The 12,275-nt window shown below is 32.8% G+C and overlaps 3 protein-coding genes across 8 annotated transcripts in view; 1 reads left to right on the top strand and 2 right to left on the bottom strand.

Annotated features, from left to right (window-relative positions):
- LOC107641335 (lupeol synthase) overlaps positions 1–8,093 on the bottom strand; it is a 46,424-nt gene extending 38,331 nt beyond the window's left edge. The window contains exons 1-3 of one of the 2 annotated variants that reach the window (XM_088488595.1): positions 7,959–8,093; positions 929–1,133; positions 575–760 (exon numbers count right to left, since the gene is read on the bottom strand). In XM_088488595.1, coding sequence (XP_088344721.1) covers positions 575–760; positions 929–1,123 — 381 coding nt within the window. In that variant the 5' untranslated portion in view covers positions 1,124–1,133; positions 7,959–8,093. The remainder of the gene's footprint in view (positions 1–574; positions 761–928; positions 1,134–7,958) is intronic. The other variant, XM_016344831.3, reaches the window with a different exon arrangement.
- LOC107644504 (uncharacterized) lies at positions 4,199–7,082 on the top strand. Of its 5 annotated transcripts, none has more exons than XM_088488598.1 (4): positions 4,199–4,970; positions 5,067–5,145; positions 5,227–5,363; positions 6,834–7,082. In XM_088488598.1, the coding sequence occupies exons 1-2, from the start codon at positions 4,580–4,582 to the stop codon at positions 5,138–5,140; spliced, it is 465 nt and encodes a 154-aa protein (XP_088344724.1). In that variant the 5' UTR covers positions 4,199–4,579; the 3' UTR covers positions 5,141–5,145; positions 5,227–5,363; positions 6,834–7,082. The 5 variants fall into 5 exon arrangements, with proteins under 5 accessions (XP_088344724.1, XP_088344723.1, XP_088344726.1 ...); XM_088488597.1 differs by having other exon boundaries at positions 6,848–7,082; XM_088488600.1 differs by having other exon boundaries at positions 5,087–5,145; positions 6,848–7,082.
- LOC107644505 (uncharacterized) lies at positions 7,214–11,994 on the bottom strand. Its single transcript, XM_088488596.1, has 5 exons — positions 11,646–11,994; positions 11,435–11,549; positions 11,141–11,257; positions 8,990–9,100; positions 7,214–8,264 (listed from the first exon to the last, which is right to left on the bottom strand). Exons 3-5 carry the CDS (start codon positions 11,201–11,203, stop codon positions 7,926–7,928), a joined length of 513 nt encoding a protein of 170 aa, XP_088344722.1. The 5' UTR covers positions 11,204–11,257; positions 11,435–11,549; positions 11,646–11,994; the 3' UTR covers positions 7,214–7,925.
- Between the last annotated feature and the right edge of the window lie 281 nt (positions 11,995–12,275).

Below are 12,275 nucleotides of genomic sequence, written 5' to 3' on the forward strand. Positions count from 1 at the left end.
AAGCTCTAAGCTCTAATACCATGTAAGAGAAGCTGAGGTGCAGTGATGTGCAAGAACAAGAATATGAAATCTTGAGAGAGAGCAAAAGGAAAACAATGATCTAATTGTGATGTATTAGTCTTGATTAGTAAAAGGGCTGAAGGTCATTATTATTGCCTTATCAGAGACTCAAAACAGGTAACTTATGATTCAAGTAATGCAGAGTTAGTTAATGTTGTTTTATCAGAATTAGTTTTATCTTTGTTAATTGACTTTGACTCAGTTCTATCACTACTCTCTATACTTAGAGACTCATTTGAAATATTACACTTAAAAATAATTGTAACTTTATGAATAATTTAAGAAAAATTATAAACGATTTTAATTTTAAAGACTAAAATAGTGCTTAACTCCAATAATATATCCTCTGTTAAAAGAGGAAATATTCAGGCCGGAAACGATGGGTTTATTATTAGGAAAAATTTTACTATTTGTATCATTAGATCCATGTAAACAACAGGGTTAATACTCAAAAAATGAACGATGATATAATAAATCATATAAAAAAGCTATTATGAATTTGATCGTAGCTAACCAAAGGTTGAACGAAAAACAAAGGGCCAGAAAATTCAGCAGGCCAGTGACCATCATGTGCTTGAATAGAAGAAAAGAAAGTGAGAGATCTTCTCATTGTTGTAATCAATGCTTCTTTTGTTATCTTCTCTTCTTCTCCCACTTTCACTGCTTCTGGAATTTCTCCACGTTGGTTCTCCTTTGTGAGCTGCCAGTTAGTTAATAAATTAACAGTTCAATTAATTAGTGAAACCAAATATCAAATAATTAATAAAGGACGTAACTGGGTCATGAATTTAGAATTTTGTGTTCGACTCTCTCCACCGATATTATCTTTGATTTTAAAAAACTAGGAAGAGCATCAACTGTTATATACCTGCATCCTCGTTAAGAGATCAGAGCTTTGTTTGATGGAAAATCTATTTTTAGTAAACTCTTGGCGCAGCCTTTCAACCTCGGCACGTTCTTGTGGTGTTCCTGCATTTGGATCAAACTCCCAATGTTGTCTTCCTATGAAATTGTTCCCTGAAACCAGGTTCTTCCCTCCTTCTGCTATCTTTAACTTCCACATCTTATCTTAACTATCCGCACACACACACACACGAGGTTTTTGTATGCATAAAAAGTAAAGCTTAAGTTTCATCAGGAAGATATATATAGAAATGTGGAATTATTAATCTGAACTAGAGTACCACCCGCGCTACGCGCGCGGTTATATAATTTATCTATATGGCTAATCAATCACAAAAATTAATATTAAAGAAATAAAGAAAAAGTCTAAATTTAAATACAATGATATAAACATGTGTAATATAAAAATCAATCCTTCAATTTAAATATGTTAATGTATGTGGAGAAGCTTCACTTCTTTACTAATAAATGTCTAGTTAGTTGCATTATAATATTACTTATTTTTTTGTTTAAATTTTTTTGAATTTCATTATTATATTTGTTGGTGTATGATTATATTTTTCTTATCTAAACAAAGTGGAACAGAGGACCGTTAAAAATAATTTATAATGTTGTTTAAATTATGATTTCAATTTATATAAAATGTTTGAAATATAATTTTTTATTTGTAAATTTTGTTTAATTAATTATATACTTAAATTGTAAAAACACCACTTAACAGTTAGTGTATTATAGTTATTCATTCTTTTTATACCAATCTTATTTAAAAATCAGGATAATGGTCCTACTTATATTTTGAACTACAAATATTCTATTGTACTAATATAGTATAGGAAGCATTTCAGGTATTCCAGTGTAGGAGGTCTGGTATGCTATAGGTTATATCCATTGAGATATATGATAAAATAATAGAAGGGTTTGGATGAATTGGAAGCGGACTGGTGTATATATCAGGTGATGTGGGTGCATGGTGTAGTGGTGGGGTAGTGGTGGTTGTCCTAAGCGCTGAGCCGGATGTGATGGTCTGTCTAAGTCGAGCCGCGGTGCTATGGCTCCTGACCGAAAATCGTTGTTTGGCACTATGGCCACATTTTATTTGGTTTCACTCGTTGGTGGTGTTTAAATTTAAAATGATACAAATTAAATTGCTCCTCTAATCTAATTTAAATTAAAAATTGAATAAAATTGTATTAATTTGGATTTGATTAGATTTTATTTTTTACAAACTGCTAGATCGAATTTTGTATCTATTTCTTGTAATCGATCAAATCCAATCTAAATTGTACAATGTATTATAATATTATTATTTTATTACATTTATAATTATATTTATAACATATTCAATTTGTTATATATTTTTATACTATTTATGTATTATTATTATTTAATAAATATTTTATATTCAAAATATGATTTATTTATTTATTTTAACTAACCTATAATTTTATTTTTATTTGTTATGTTATTGTTAGTTTTTTAAAATATTTTTTAGACTTATTATGTATGGGTTAGTTGTTTAAAATTTGGTATTGAGACTTATTATATATATATATTTAATTTTTTTAAAAATTTATCCAATTCAAATAGCACCGTAAATAAAATTAATGTTCAGATCGAATAAGTTTTTAACTTAAATCGATCCAAATCACACCGCAAACACCCATCAATTTCACAGGATTTAAGGTTTGAAAATGGAATTATATAATTATGAATTGAGGGGATGTTTTTAGTATTTTAATTTCGTTTACTCGTTTTTTAGTTATATTTATACGGTCACTTAAATAATGAGAAAAGCCATCATCATCATTTATAATAATTCATGTTATTATATATGAGTAGATGTTAACGAAGCCATCATTATCCATATAACTCCAACCTATTGAAAAGTAAACTTACCTAGTTTTACAACAAAATTAAAGTAAATGACGGATGTACCCAAGTAATTAACAATACGTAATTTCACTTTTCCTTATATATTAATCACACAGATAATAACATTCCAGTTGTTGCAAAGCAAGGAGTTACAGAGATTGTATATTAATTACCAAAAATATGAAAACTCCCTGCAAAATTACCCTCTTGGATTTCACTATTTTTCGCAAGTCCTCTAATTACCAAAAATATGAAAACTTCATGCAAAATTACCAAGCACCATAATAGATTATCACTTTAAATATTAAAAGAAAAAGCATACACAAAAGTGATGCATATAATATTCACAACCTCATAGTGGTTGAATTCAATATAAGGGTTCAATTTATTATTTTTGAAAAAAAAAAAAAACAGACACACATTTTCTAATCTCTCCCATTTTATTGGTGTTAGCACTTGAAAATAAGTCTATAATGATATGCATGTAACACATTTGTCTGCCATTCGTCTGGGGAAGTATTGAACCAAACTCTAAATTGAAGTTTATTACTGAAATGTAAATTTAAACTACATTTTTTTATTAGAGCAAAACACAAAATAAATTAGAATTTAGTCTTAGTTTGTTAACTCAAAACAAAAGATATATTCGAACTTCATAATAAAGAGCAGAGCATAAATATATTTTAGTGTAGGATCCAGTTAATTAAACCCAATTGATCAATTAAGAATTGCTAACTGTGATGACGGGGCATATTCAAAACAAAATGGATATATATATATCTAACTGTTTTTATCCTTTCTTTTCTCTGTCATATAATTTTAAAAAAATATCATTTTGAAACTCAAATCAAATTGTTTATTGAGTTCATAGAGTAGTTTATAAATACACATATAATTTCTCAAATCTCTATTGAAAATAAAAAATTTGGCACTCAAAAAATTTGTAATCTGTAAGACCTCTAACTTTTTAAAAGTTATTAATTAATTATTTACGATGATTATATTTATTTAAGACTATATTTCGAAAATTTTTATATAAAAGTTGAGTAAACTCTTATTTTTGATTTAGAGTTCTTATAATTGAAAAATAGTGAATATTTTATATGCCTTAATTTTAAATATTTATATTTTTAACCTTATTTTATAAATAAAGGAGAACTAATTTATTTGCCTCCAATTTTTATTTAATTAGTATTTAATTGAAACTAATTTATAAATTTGTAATTGAAAACCCAATTTAAAGATGGATATTTTATATTTAATTTAATATAATATCTCTTAATTTTATTAAAATTTAACAAAACTCCAATTTGTCTAAAAATCCCTAATTTTCCATTTGGCCCAAATTAAACCCTAATCCCACTTGTATCTAACCCTAGCCGCCATCAGTCCTTCTCCTATTACACCCACAGCAGAGAAAAAACAAAAGAAAATAAGGAAAGAAAGAAAGAAAGAAAAGAAGAAAGAGAGAAGGAAAGAAGGGAAGTGGGAAAGGGGGGCTGCCGAGGAAGAGAAGAGGGAGGCGGCGCGGTGGGTGTCACTGCCACCGCCGCCGCCGCTGCTAATCGAGAGAAGGGGAGATCCAAGGAGAGAGAGAGAGCGTTGGTGGGAGAGGAAAACCGCTGCCACAGCTACCGCGGATCGCCACTGACCTCGCGCCCGTCGCCGCCGACCACGAGCCAGAGGAGAAGAAGAACGATGCTATTACGCCGTCCCTCGCTGCAGATGAAGCTCGCTGCCGCAGATGAAGTTCGCCGCCGCAGCTGCTCCTGTTCGCGCCGTCGTCGTCGCCGAAGGGAGCCATCGTCGCTGTCATTGGAACAGAGGGCGAGAGAGAGACAGAGAGCTCGCGGTGGGGGAAAGGATAGGCGCCGCCGTGCTGCGTGAAGCTATCGCCGCCGTTCCTGCCGCCGTCCAGCCTCGGTTAGCACCGCCGAAGCTCCTGCCATCACCGTCGTCGAGGAAGCTCACCGGAGTTGCTGGAGGCTACCGCCGCTCTATCTGGTTCTATTTTGAGTCGCACAACCGTGTCCGTGGCCGCCGGAGACCGTATCTGAATCCTCTGTCTTCTTGGGTTTTGGTTGTTGCAAGTTACTCGGCTATACGCTGTTGTTGGAACCAGGCCAGATTTACCGGTAAATGCTTCCTCCTTTCTTGAATTTGTTCTATTTCTATTTTGCTCTGCTATTCTGATTTTATTGATATCCCTGCTGCCTTACCAATCAGAATAGTGTTATTGCCATCAGGACAGATGCATAGGTCTCTGATTATGTTCTTTGCTGCTCCATCGTTCTGTTTTCTATAGCTGCAGTAAGTTATTTTAACCTTGATATCCTTACTGCTATTATTTTGCTATGAATTATTGAGAATTTCGTGATATTGACGTTCTAGGGTCGAGTTTCGGTAATCGCATGGTTGGAGTAAAAGCCGTTTTTGTTGTGAAAGTAAACGGAACTGTGGATGCAGCTGCCGCTGAATGCGAGCCGAAAGAAAAAGAGTTTATGTCTCGTAGTTAGATCACAATCGAGGTAGGATTTTTTCTTAAAATCTATTTTATATTACAGAGTTGTGATAAATAGATATTGATGCAAAAAGATATATTTCTGTGATTATATTTGTCTTGTGGATGTGATGGTTTGTTGGACTGGATTATTGAGTGCTTGATTGCTTGAGTGAAGTACGGTTGTTGATAACAAATAGATTTGAAAAGTTATTTACTTGATTATTAGGAAAGTGGTTTTTCTTGGTTTGAAGTTAAAGCGGTTTGATTTTGAGTCGGTCTGATTTTATAAATGATTTAATACTTGAGCTGGTTTGACTTTAAAAAGAGTTTTATTATTGGAATTGGTTTGATTTGGAAATAATTTGATGCTGGAATTGGTTGAATTTTGGAAAGTGATTGAGATTTGGAAATGGTTGAGAAATGGTTTGAGAAATGTTTGGATTGGACCCGAAAAGGGTGGCAGTGTCCGAGTTTTAGAGGAGACGCTGCTGAAATTTTATAAAATTAAAAGTTTTATTTAAAGTAATTAATTAAAAAGATTTGTTTTTAAGCATTATACGTTTTAAGGTTGATTTGTCTATCAAAGAAAGAATTTTGTTTTGGAATTGAGATTGTTAACGAACAGAATGAAAAAGAGGATGATGAGGATTTTATTTGAAATATGGCTTTGAAATGAACTTGGAAATGAGATTTGGATTGATGAATGGTTATGATGTTGAGAATGTTGAGATGTGAACTTTGAATTATTCACATGGCTTATGAATTTGAAATATCTGAGATACGAGGTTCCCTGGATTAAGTGCCGTGGCTTGCCACCACGTGTACCAGGTTGAAAACTCGATACTCTGTTGACCCTACGATGTAAGTGTGTGACCGGGCACTATATAAATTCTCGGGAATGTTACCCCCATTGAGTAATATTGATTATTTGAGAAAAAGCTATGCATAGACTCTTGGGGATGCACGTCGGGGGACAGTCTAAATACAATTCAGACTTGTCGGGTTGGCTGGATAACCGACAGATGAGCCTCATCAGCCATAGGACAGGCATGCATCATATGCATTTGTATGCTTTGCTTGGGTTTGAACTTGTTTTGGTTTGCCTAATTGCTAAACTGTTCTTAATTGCTACTTGAACTATTTGCTGTAACTGCTTCCTACTTGTGCTTTCGTTGTCTGTCTTGCTTGTGTTTGTCTTGGCGTGTTACATTTGAGAATGGACTCTGGTGCTGAATTAATGATTGTGTTGTTTGATTGCGTGGTTGGTTTCTGATTGAGACTTGCTTATGAGAAAAAAAAAAGACTTTAGATTTCTGAAAATAGTAAACATTGTTTCTTTGAAAAGGTTTTGAACGATTAGCTATTGGATTTTAAAAGGATTCATAAGGCAATGATAATCACTGAATTTGAAAACAGTTTTCTTATTGAATATCTTCTTATGACAACTTTGAAACTCCGTGGTGAGACCGTGTGGTTAGGTTCTCACCCCCTACAGCTTTACCTTTTCAGGAACCGGATGAAGAAGCGTTAAGAAGAGTTATATTGCGTTTGGTTTATATGTCGTGTTAATTAGATTATTTTCTTTCCTCGTCTTTGTTATTACAAGTTTTTATAAGAGGGATAGGAGTTATATGTTTTATATGTATATTATATATTATGAGATATTATGTAAGGAGTTCTTGTATATGAATCTATGCCTGCTTGTATTTTTCTTAAGATAAAGTATTAATTTCCAGTTTTCAAAGGAATCAGCGATACAGAGTCGAGTCACAGGCTCCTATTTTAATATTTAGTATGTAAAGTAGTCGTAATACTTCTTGCTATCAGAGTAGCGCAGCCGGAAACGTGATTTCTGATAGTAAGGGTGTTACATAATCCATATAATATAAACATAGTTAATAGCATTAATGATGTAACATCAGAAACAATCCAAGATGAATAGCTTTAAAAAAAACATTTTACCTGAAAGTATGCACAAAATAGACACTTCTTTGTTTTTTTTTTCTCTTTAATTTTTTCTTATAGAAGCAAAAGAGAGGGACAAAGCTCTTAGTTACCACTTACCAGTATTCGAAAGTATGCTCAAAGTTACTCAGTTCGCACTGCTTTTGAAGGGTAAGCCTCCCTTGAACCAAAGACATGGACAACACCACGACTCATGTTCACATTTCAGCAAAAATTTCTCTTACAGAATTATTTTTTGCATTACTTGATGATCTTCATTAATCCAAAATTATCTCTTACAGAATTCCCAAAAACAAATCCTTCTATTCCAGCTAATAAATTAAGAACTCAAAACATCTTTTGAAAAAATTTATATTGGCATATGTGAAGTGTTAGTGATGAGAGGATTGACATACCAAATGAAGAATTTCTAACAATGTGATGGTGGGTGCAAATCCATAAAGTTGTGTTATTTTAGTCTTGGATCCAATTAGTTAAAATGAAATGGATATAACATACTAATGTTTATTCTTTCTTCTCTATATGTTATAGAATAAGGGCTGCTGACTACAGGCATCAAACCCAAATAAATAGAAATATCAAGAGTACCGAAGAGGGTAGAAAAGAGTATAACAAAATATAATCAAAATCCAAAAATGAAATGATAGAATAATACCTGTCTGCTAGGGTACTTTGGGGAGCTTTGATATGATTCATTTTCAACTGCATCTGACTGGATAGAGTAAGCTGAGTTTACAGGAGGCACTGATGGAAACTCATTCTGATGCTTTGAGGGAGTGACTTCAAACCACCAAAAGCTTGTCTGTGTGCTCCCCTCTTTTGTCGCATCATTCCACCGTTGCCGACATCGAAATCTCCCAATCTTCTCCTCTTCAAGTGCGGCACACCATTCTGCCACTACGCTCTTCCATAGATGCCATTGAGCCACTGCCCTGTCTGGTGCTTCTGGCTCCCTTGTAAGCTATCCAACAACAAAAAGAATAAATAAATAACTATCAAATGCACAAATTAAATTTTATCCATAATCCAATATCATTTGATCAGAGGACAGATCAGAAATTTTCAATGTTAATAGTACTTTATCTATAGTCAACGATATGATTTTTAAAAGACGGATCTCAAAACATGATTTTAGATGAATAATTTGAGAAAATGTATGAACTTTAGAAGTGAATACTACCATATGTGCCTTTGGTCAAGAAAGTCATTATACTATTACAAAACTGGAAATACATGTATCTCAGTATCTGTAGAGTGTAGACTTGATAAAAATCAAGTCAATGAAGAATAAAGAGAAAAAAAAAAACAACAAAGGTCGAGCTGTTTGAGGTTTTTTCTTTCTTAACTTCATGTTATAATCTCCTTTTAATATATATTTTTTTAAGTCACAAACTTACAGGAAGAACAGAAATTGCATCAAAGTTTAACGTCCTCATACTAACCAAAATGCAAAAAATGTTAAATAACTTTTTTGGTTCTTGTATAATTCATATATAGTATAGGTCATGTAGTTTCTCATATTTATTCAGATTTCGCTACAAAAACAATTAAAGAAGATTGATTCTAATCCAACAATTAATTTCTTTATATTAAATATTAAGGTGGTGACATGGATGCTATATTTAAATAAATCCTAAACCATTCAACATTTAAAAGTTAAGGACAAAGTTCTCACAAACATGTTACCTCCATCATCCTAGTTTGAATAACTGAAACCATCATTGGGTGAACTGGAAGAAACACTGCTGAGGCAGTTAATAACTTTGAGTTCTTCTTTTTAAGGACCCTCAACAAACACTGCATAACAATTATGGAAAATTTAAAATACATGGAGAAATACGTAGATTGCATCAACATTCTCAAAAAACAAAGCTTTTTTACTCTGATTCAATCACAGTTTCAAGGAATACAACAATTTTCACTATCTATACATCAGTTCAAAGCCTTACACAGTAATATTAGATGAAAGACTCATATCCAAGAGATTGAAAACCGATATCACAGCAAACAGTCCTTAAAAACAGGTCAACAATTATACTGTTGGTTCTTTGGCTTTTGATTGCAGTTTATAGTAAAAGAAAGCAATTAATTATTTGTTCTATTGAGGCTAATGTATTAAAAGGAATTATATATTTACATGTAAAAATATATATGTATATATATTTGAATTGCATCCACAACCTAATCAGCAACATAAAGCTACATTGAATAAGTGGCTGATGAACAATCACAATGATAATACAGTTTAATAATCAAACTTTAATATTTTTTTTTGAATACTCAGACGTACTCTCTCCCTAGGTTTTTCTCTAATGATGTTTATGAATATTCTTTACAATTTCCAATTTTCAGTTTATTAAAACCCGAGTCACAGACTCACAGGCCAGCTTGATAGAAACCTGAAGCTTATATCACCAAATAAAAGAGAAGGAAATCAAACAAAATCATCGATAATGTGAGAAAATCTCTTAATGCTAGTTTCTTGTCCCTCTTATACAGTATAAACTTCGTTAATATTTTACTCAAAGACGCTGCATTTCAATAAAAAAATATAAAAAAAGAATATTTAATGGCAAAAAAGAATAGGAGAAGAAAAAAACACTGCTCGATTCCTCAATCATGAATATTCTTTCCTAAAAAAATGAAGAAAACGATATACAAAGAAACATGCAATTAAAATTCACCATTCAGCCCAAACCTGTGGCACTATTCAAAAACAGGGGAGCAAGAAGGAGATCATTTGTCATGGGATACATACTAAATGATTCACACCAATCATAATATTTACCAAATAGACCTCGTTCTGCATTATATTGCAGGTATATTCTTATGTTGAATCTAGAACTATATATATGGGCAATAAAATGCAGAACTGACAATATCTCCCTCCTATGCGACAATTATTATCAGCTTATGTGCATACATTTTTCCTTATGAATGTCATTTCTTATTTCTTATTTTTTTTATTGGATCACAGTAAATAAACAATTATAATTAAACTAATATATAAACTCTGCAAAAATTTTTGATGAGGAAGGGACTGAAATTGTTCATAAAGAATATACCCGCAGCAAGACATTGATCTTGACGGGATTTTTATGTAGTGTTCAAGCTTGAAATTACTGAGAAATGAACCGGCTTGAGACATGCTAATGTAGCCATAAGTTTTGAAGCAAACACTTGCAATTAGTTATATGAGACCAAAGACATCCCACCTTAAGACACTACCAATAAGAGAAGCCTTAAGACAAACTTCAAGTAACTATCTTCTACTTGCAATCACTGTCATTGCTAAAAGAAAAATATATCTAAATCCCCAATTGCAACATGAATGTCAACAACCCAAGCAATTTGAGATGATAATAAAAATTTTGGTTATAGTTTTAACAAAACACATCACAGGCAAGCAAAACTGATTATAGTCTTATATTTGTAAATATATATTCACCAAAAACATGTCTTTGGGGTGCTTTTTCCTGCTGCAACGATGTAAACAATTATCTAACCTGGGAACAATGTCTACAACAGAAAATATTCAAAAAAATATTGTCCTTCAAAGCCTAATGTAAGATATTTAAAAATTCAACTACCAAAATATTCTATATAAGTGCTTTGTATTATGAATTTGCATATAGAGTTTCAAGCAAACAATGGAATCCAAGTCTAGATTTACAAATGTCTAGCAGAAGACAAAAGAGTAGTACCTCATCCTGTTCAATTATTAAACAAAAAAGGCCAAAACACATAATCAGTAACCACAAAGAGATTTAGAGAATGAAATCATCACAAAACATTCAAATAAAACAAAGAGAACAAAAGATATATACCTCTACTCACCTTCAGAAAGTAGCTTCTTATTTGGTGGTGCAAGATATATACCTCTAGTTCATTCACAACCATATTCACTGACAACAGTTCCTAAACATGATTTTAGCTCCTAATTACCTGCTATCACTGAAAAAAAAAAGATTTAGATCACGTAAATTTCCTAAACGTGTTGTAATTTTTCAAATATATGAAAACACAGCTTTTTGATAAAGTTTGAAAGTCAAATAAATACTTCCTTAGTTTCATTAATTTCTCGGAGACACATTGATTTTGTGTGGCTATTCTAACTTAAAAGTAAATTACCTCTGTAATACTGCCCACGATAGGATACCAAAGCTCACCGTTCTCTACACCGGTGTCATCAACTTGCGGCTAGCTGCTCCTTCACCGTTCTCTTCTTTAAGTGTAGCACGCCATTCTGAAGATATTAACACGAAAATCCATATTCAATTTCAATTAGCATTTTCAACCAATCAAACAACAAAATAAAGTATATCCAAGCGAGAGAACTAACCATCCTTCATTCGCAGCACTAACCACTAAAGAAACGACGGCGACACCGTCCTGCAGAGGACGCGGCTCTGCGGATCCAACAGCGACGGTGGACTCCATCACCGTCGTCGCCTCGTTGCTCTTTTTTTCTCTGCCGATTTAGCTTCTGTGACCGTCGTCGTCGTCGCCACCTTCTTCTCCTTCTTCCGTCGTCCTTACCTTATTCGCCATCATTTTCTTCTTCTCTGCGACATCGACCGTCTTTCTTCGTCTTTCTTCACCGTCGTTCTCTTCTTCTGTCGTCTTTTCTTTCTTCAACCATCGTTTTCTTTGTTCGTCGCCACCCTCTTCTCTGTGACCGTCGGTTTCTTTCTTTCTCTCTTTCCTTCTTTTCTTTCTTCACCGCTTAACTTACATATATATGAAAACAGTTGTAACAAAATCATTTTGAATTTCAATTTGAATCAAAATCCCGCCAATTGTTTTGTTCATATCAGATTTTTTATTACTTTATTAATATTAATTTTTGTTGTTTTGCTATTTGTCATGCAATAAAGAGTAACACTTGTCTATTATACAAAGCACCACTTGTCAAGCAACCAACCCACTACTACTCTCCTATTATATATTAATAGATTAAATCATTTTGGTG

This window comes from Arachis ipaensis, chromosome B5, assembly GCF_059453495.1.
Source record: "Arachis ipaensis isolate K30076 ecotype BB chromosome B5, ASM5945349v1, whole genome shotgun sequence".
Taxonomy (NCBI): domain Eukaryota; kingdom Viridiplantae; phylum Streptophyta; class Magnoliopsida; order Fabales; family Fabaceae; genus Arachis; species Arachis ipaensis.

Coding starts and splice junctions, on each gene's coding strand:
- LOC107644504 (XM_088488598.1), top strand. CDS start 4,580: ATGAAGTTCGCCGCCGCAGCTGCTCCTGTTCGCGCCGTCGTCGTCGCC. Junction 4,971..5,066: donor GAACCAGGCCAGATTTACCG/GTAAATGCTTCC, acceptor CAATCAGAATAG/TGTTATTGCCATCAGGACAG.
- LOC107644505 (XM_088488596.1), bottom strand. CDS start 11,203: ATGGTTGTGAATGAACTAGAGGTATATATCTTGCACCACCAAATAAGA. Junction 9,101..11,140: donor TAAGAAGCTACTTTCTGAAG/GTGAGTAGAGGT, acceptor ATTGTTATGCAG/TGTTTGTTGAGGGTCCTTAA. Junction 8,265..8,989: donor TTCAAACTAGGATGATGGAG/GTAACATGTTTG, acceptor GTTGTTGGATAG/CTTACAAGGGAGCCAGAAGC.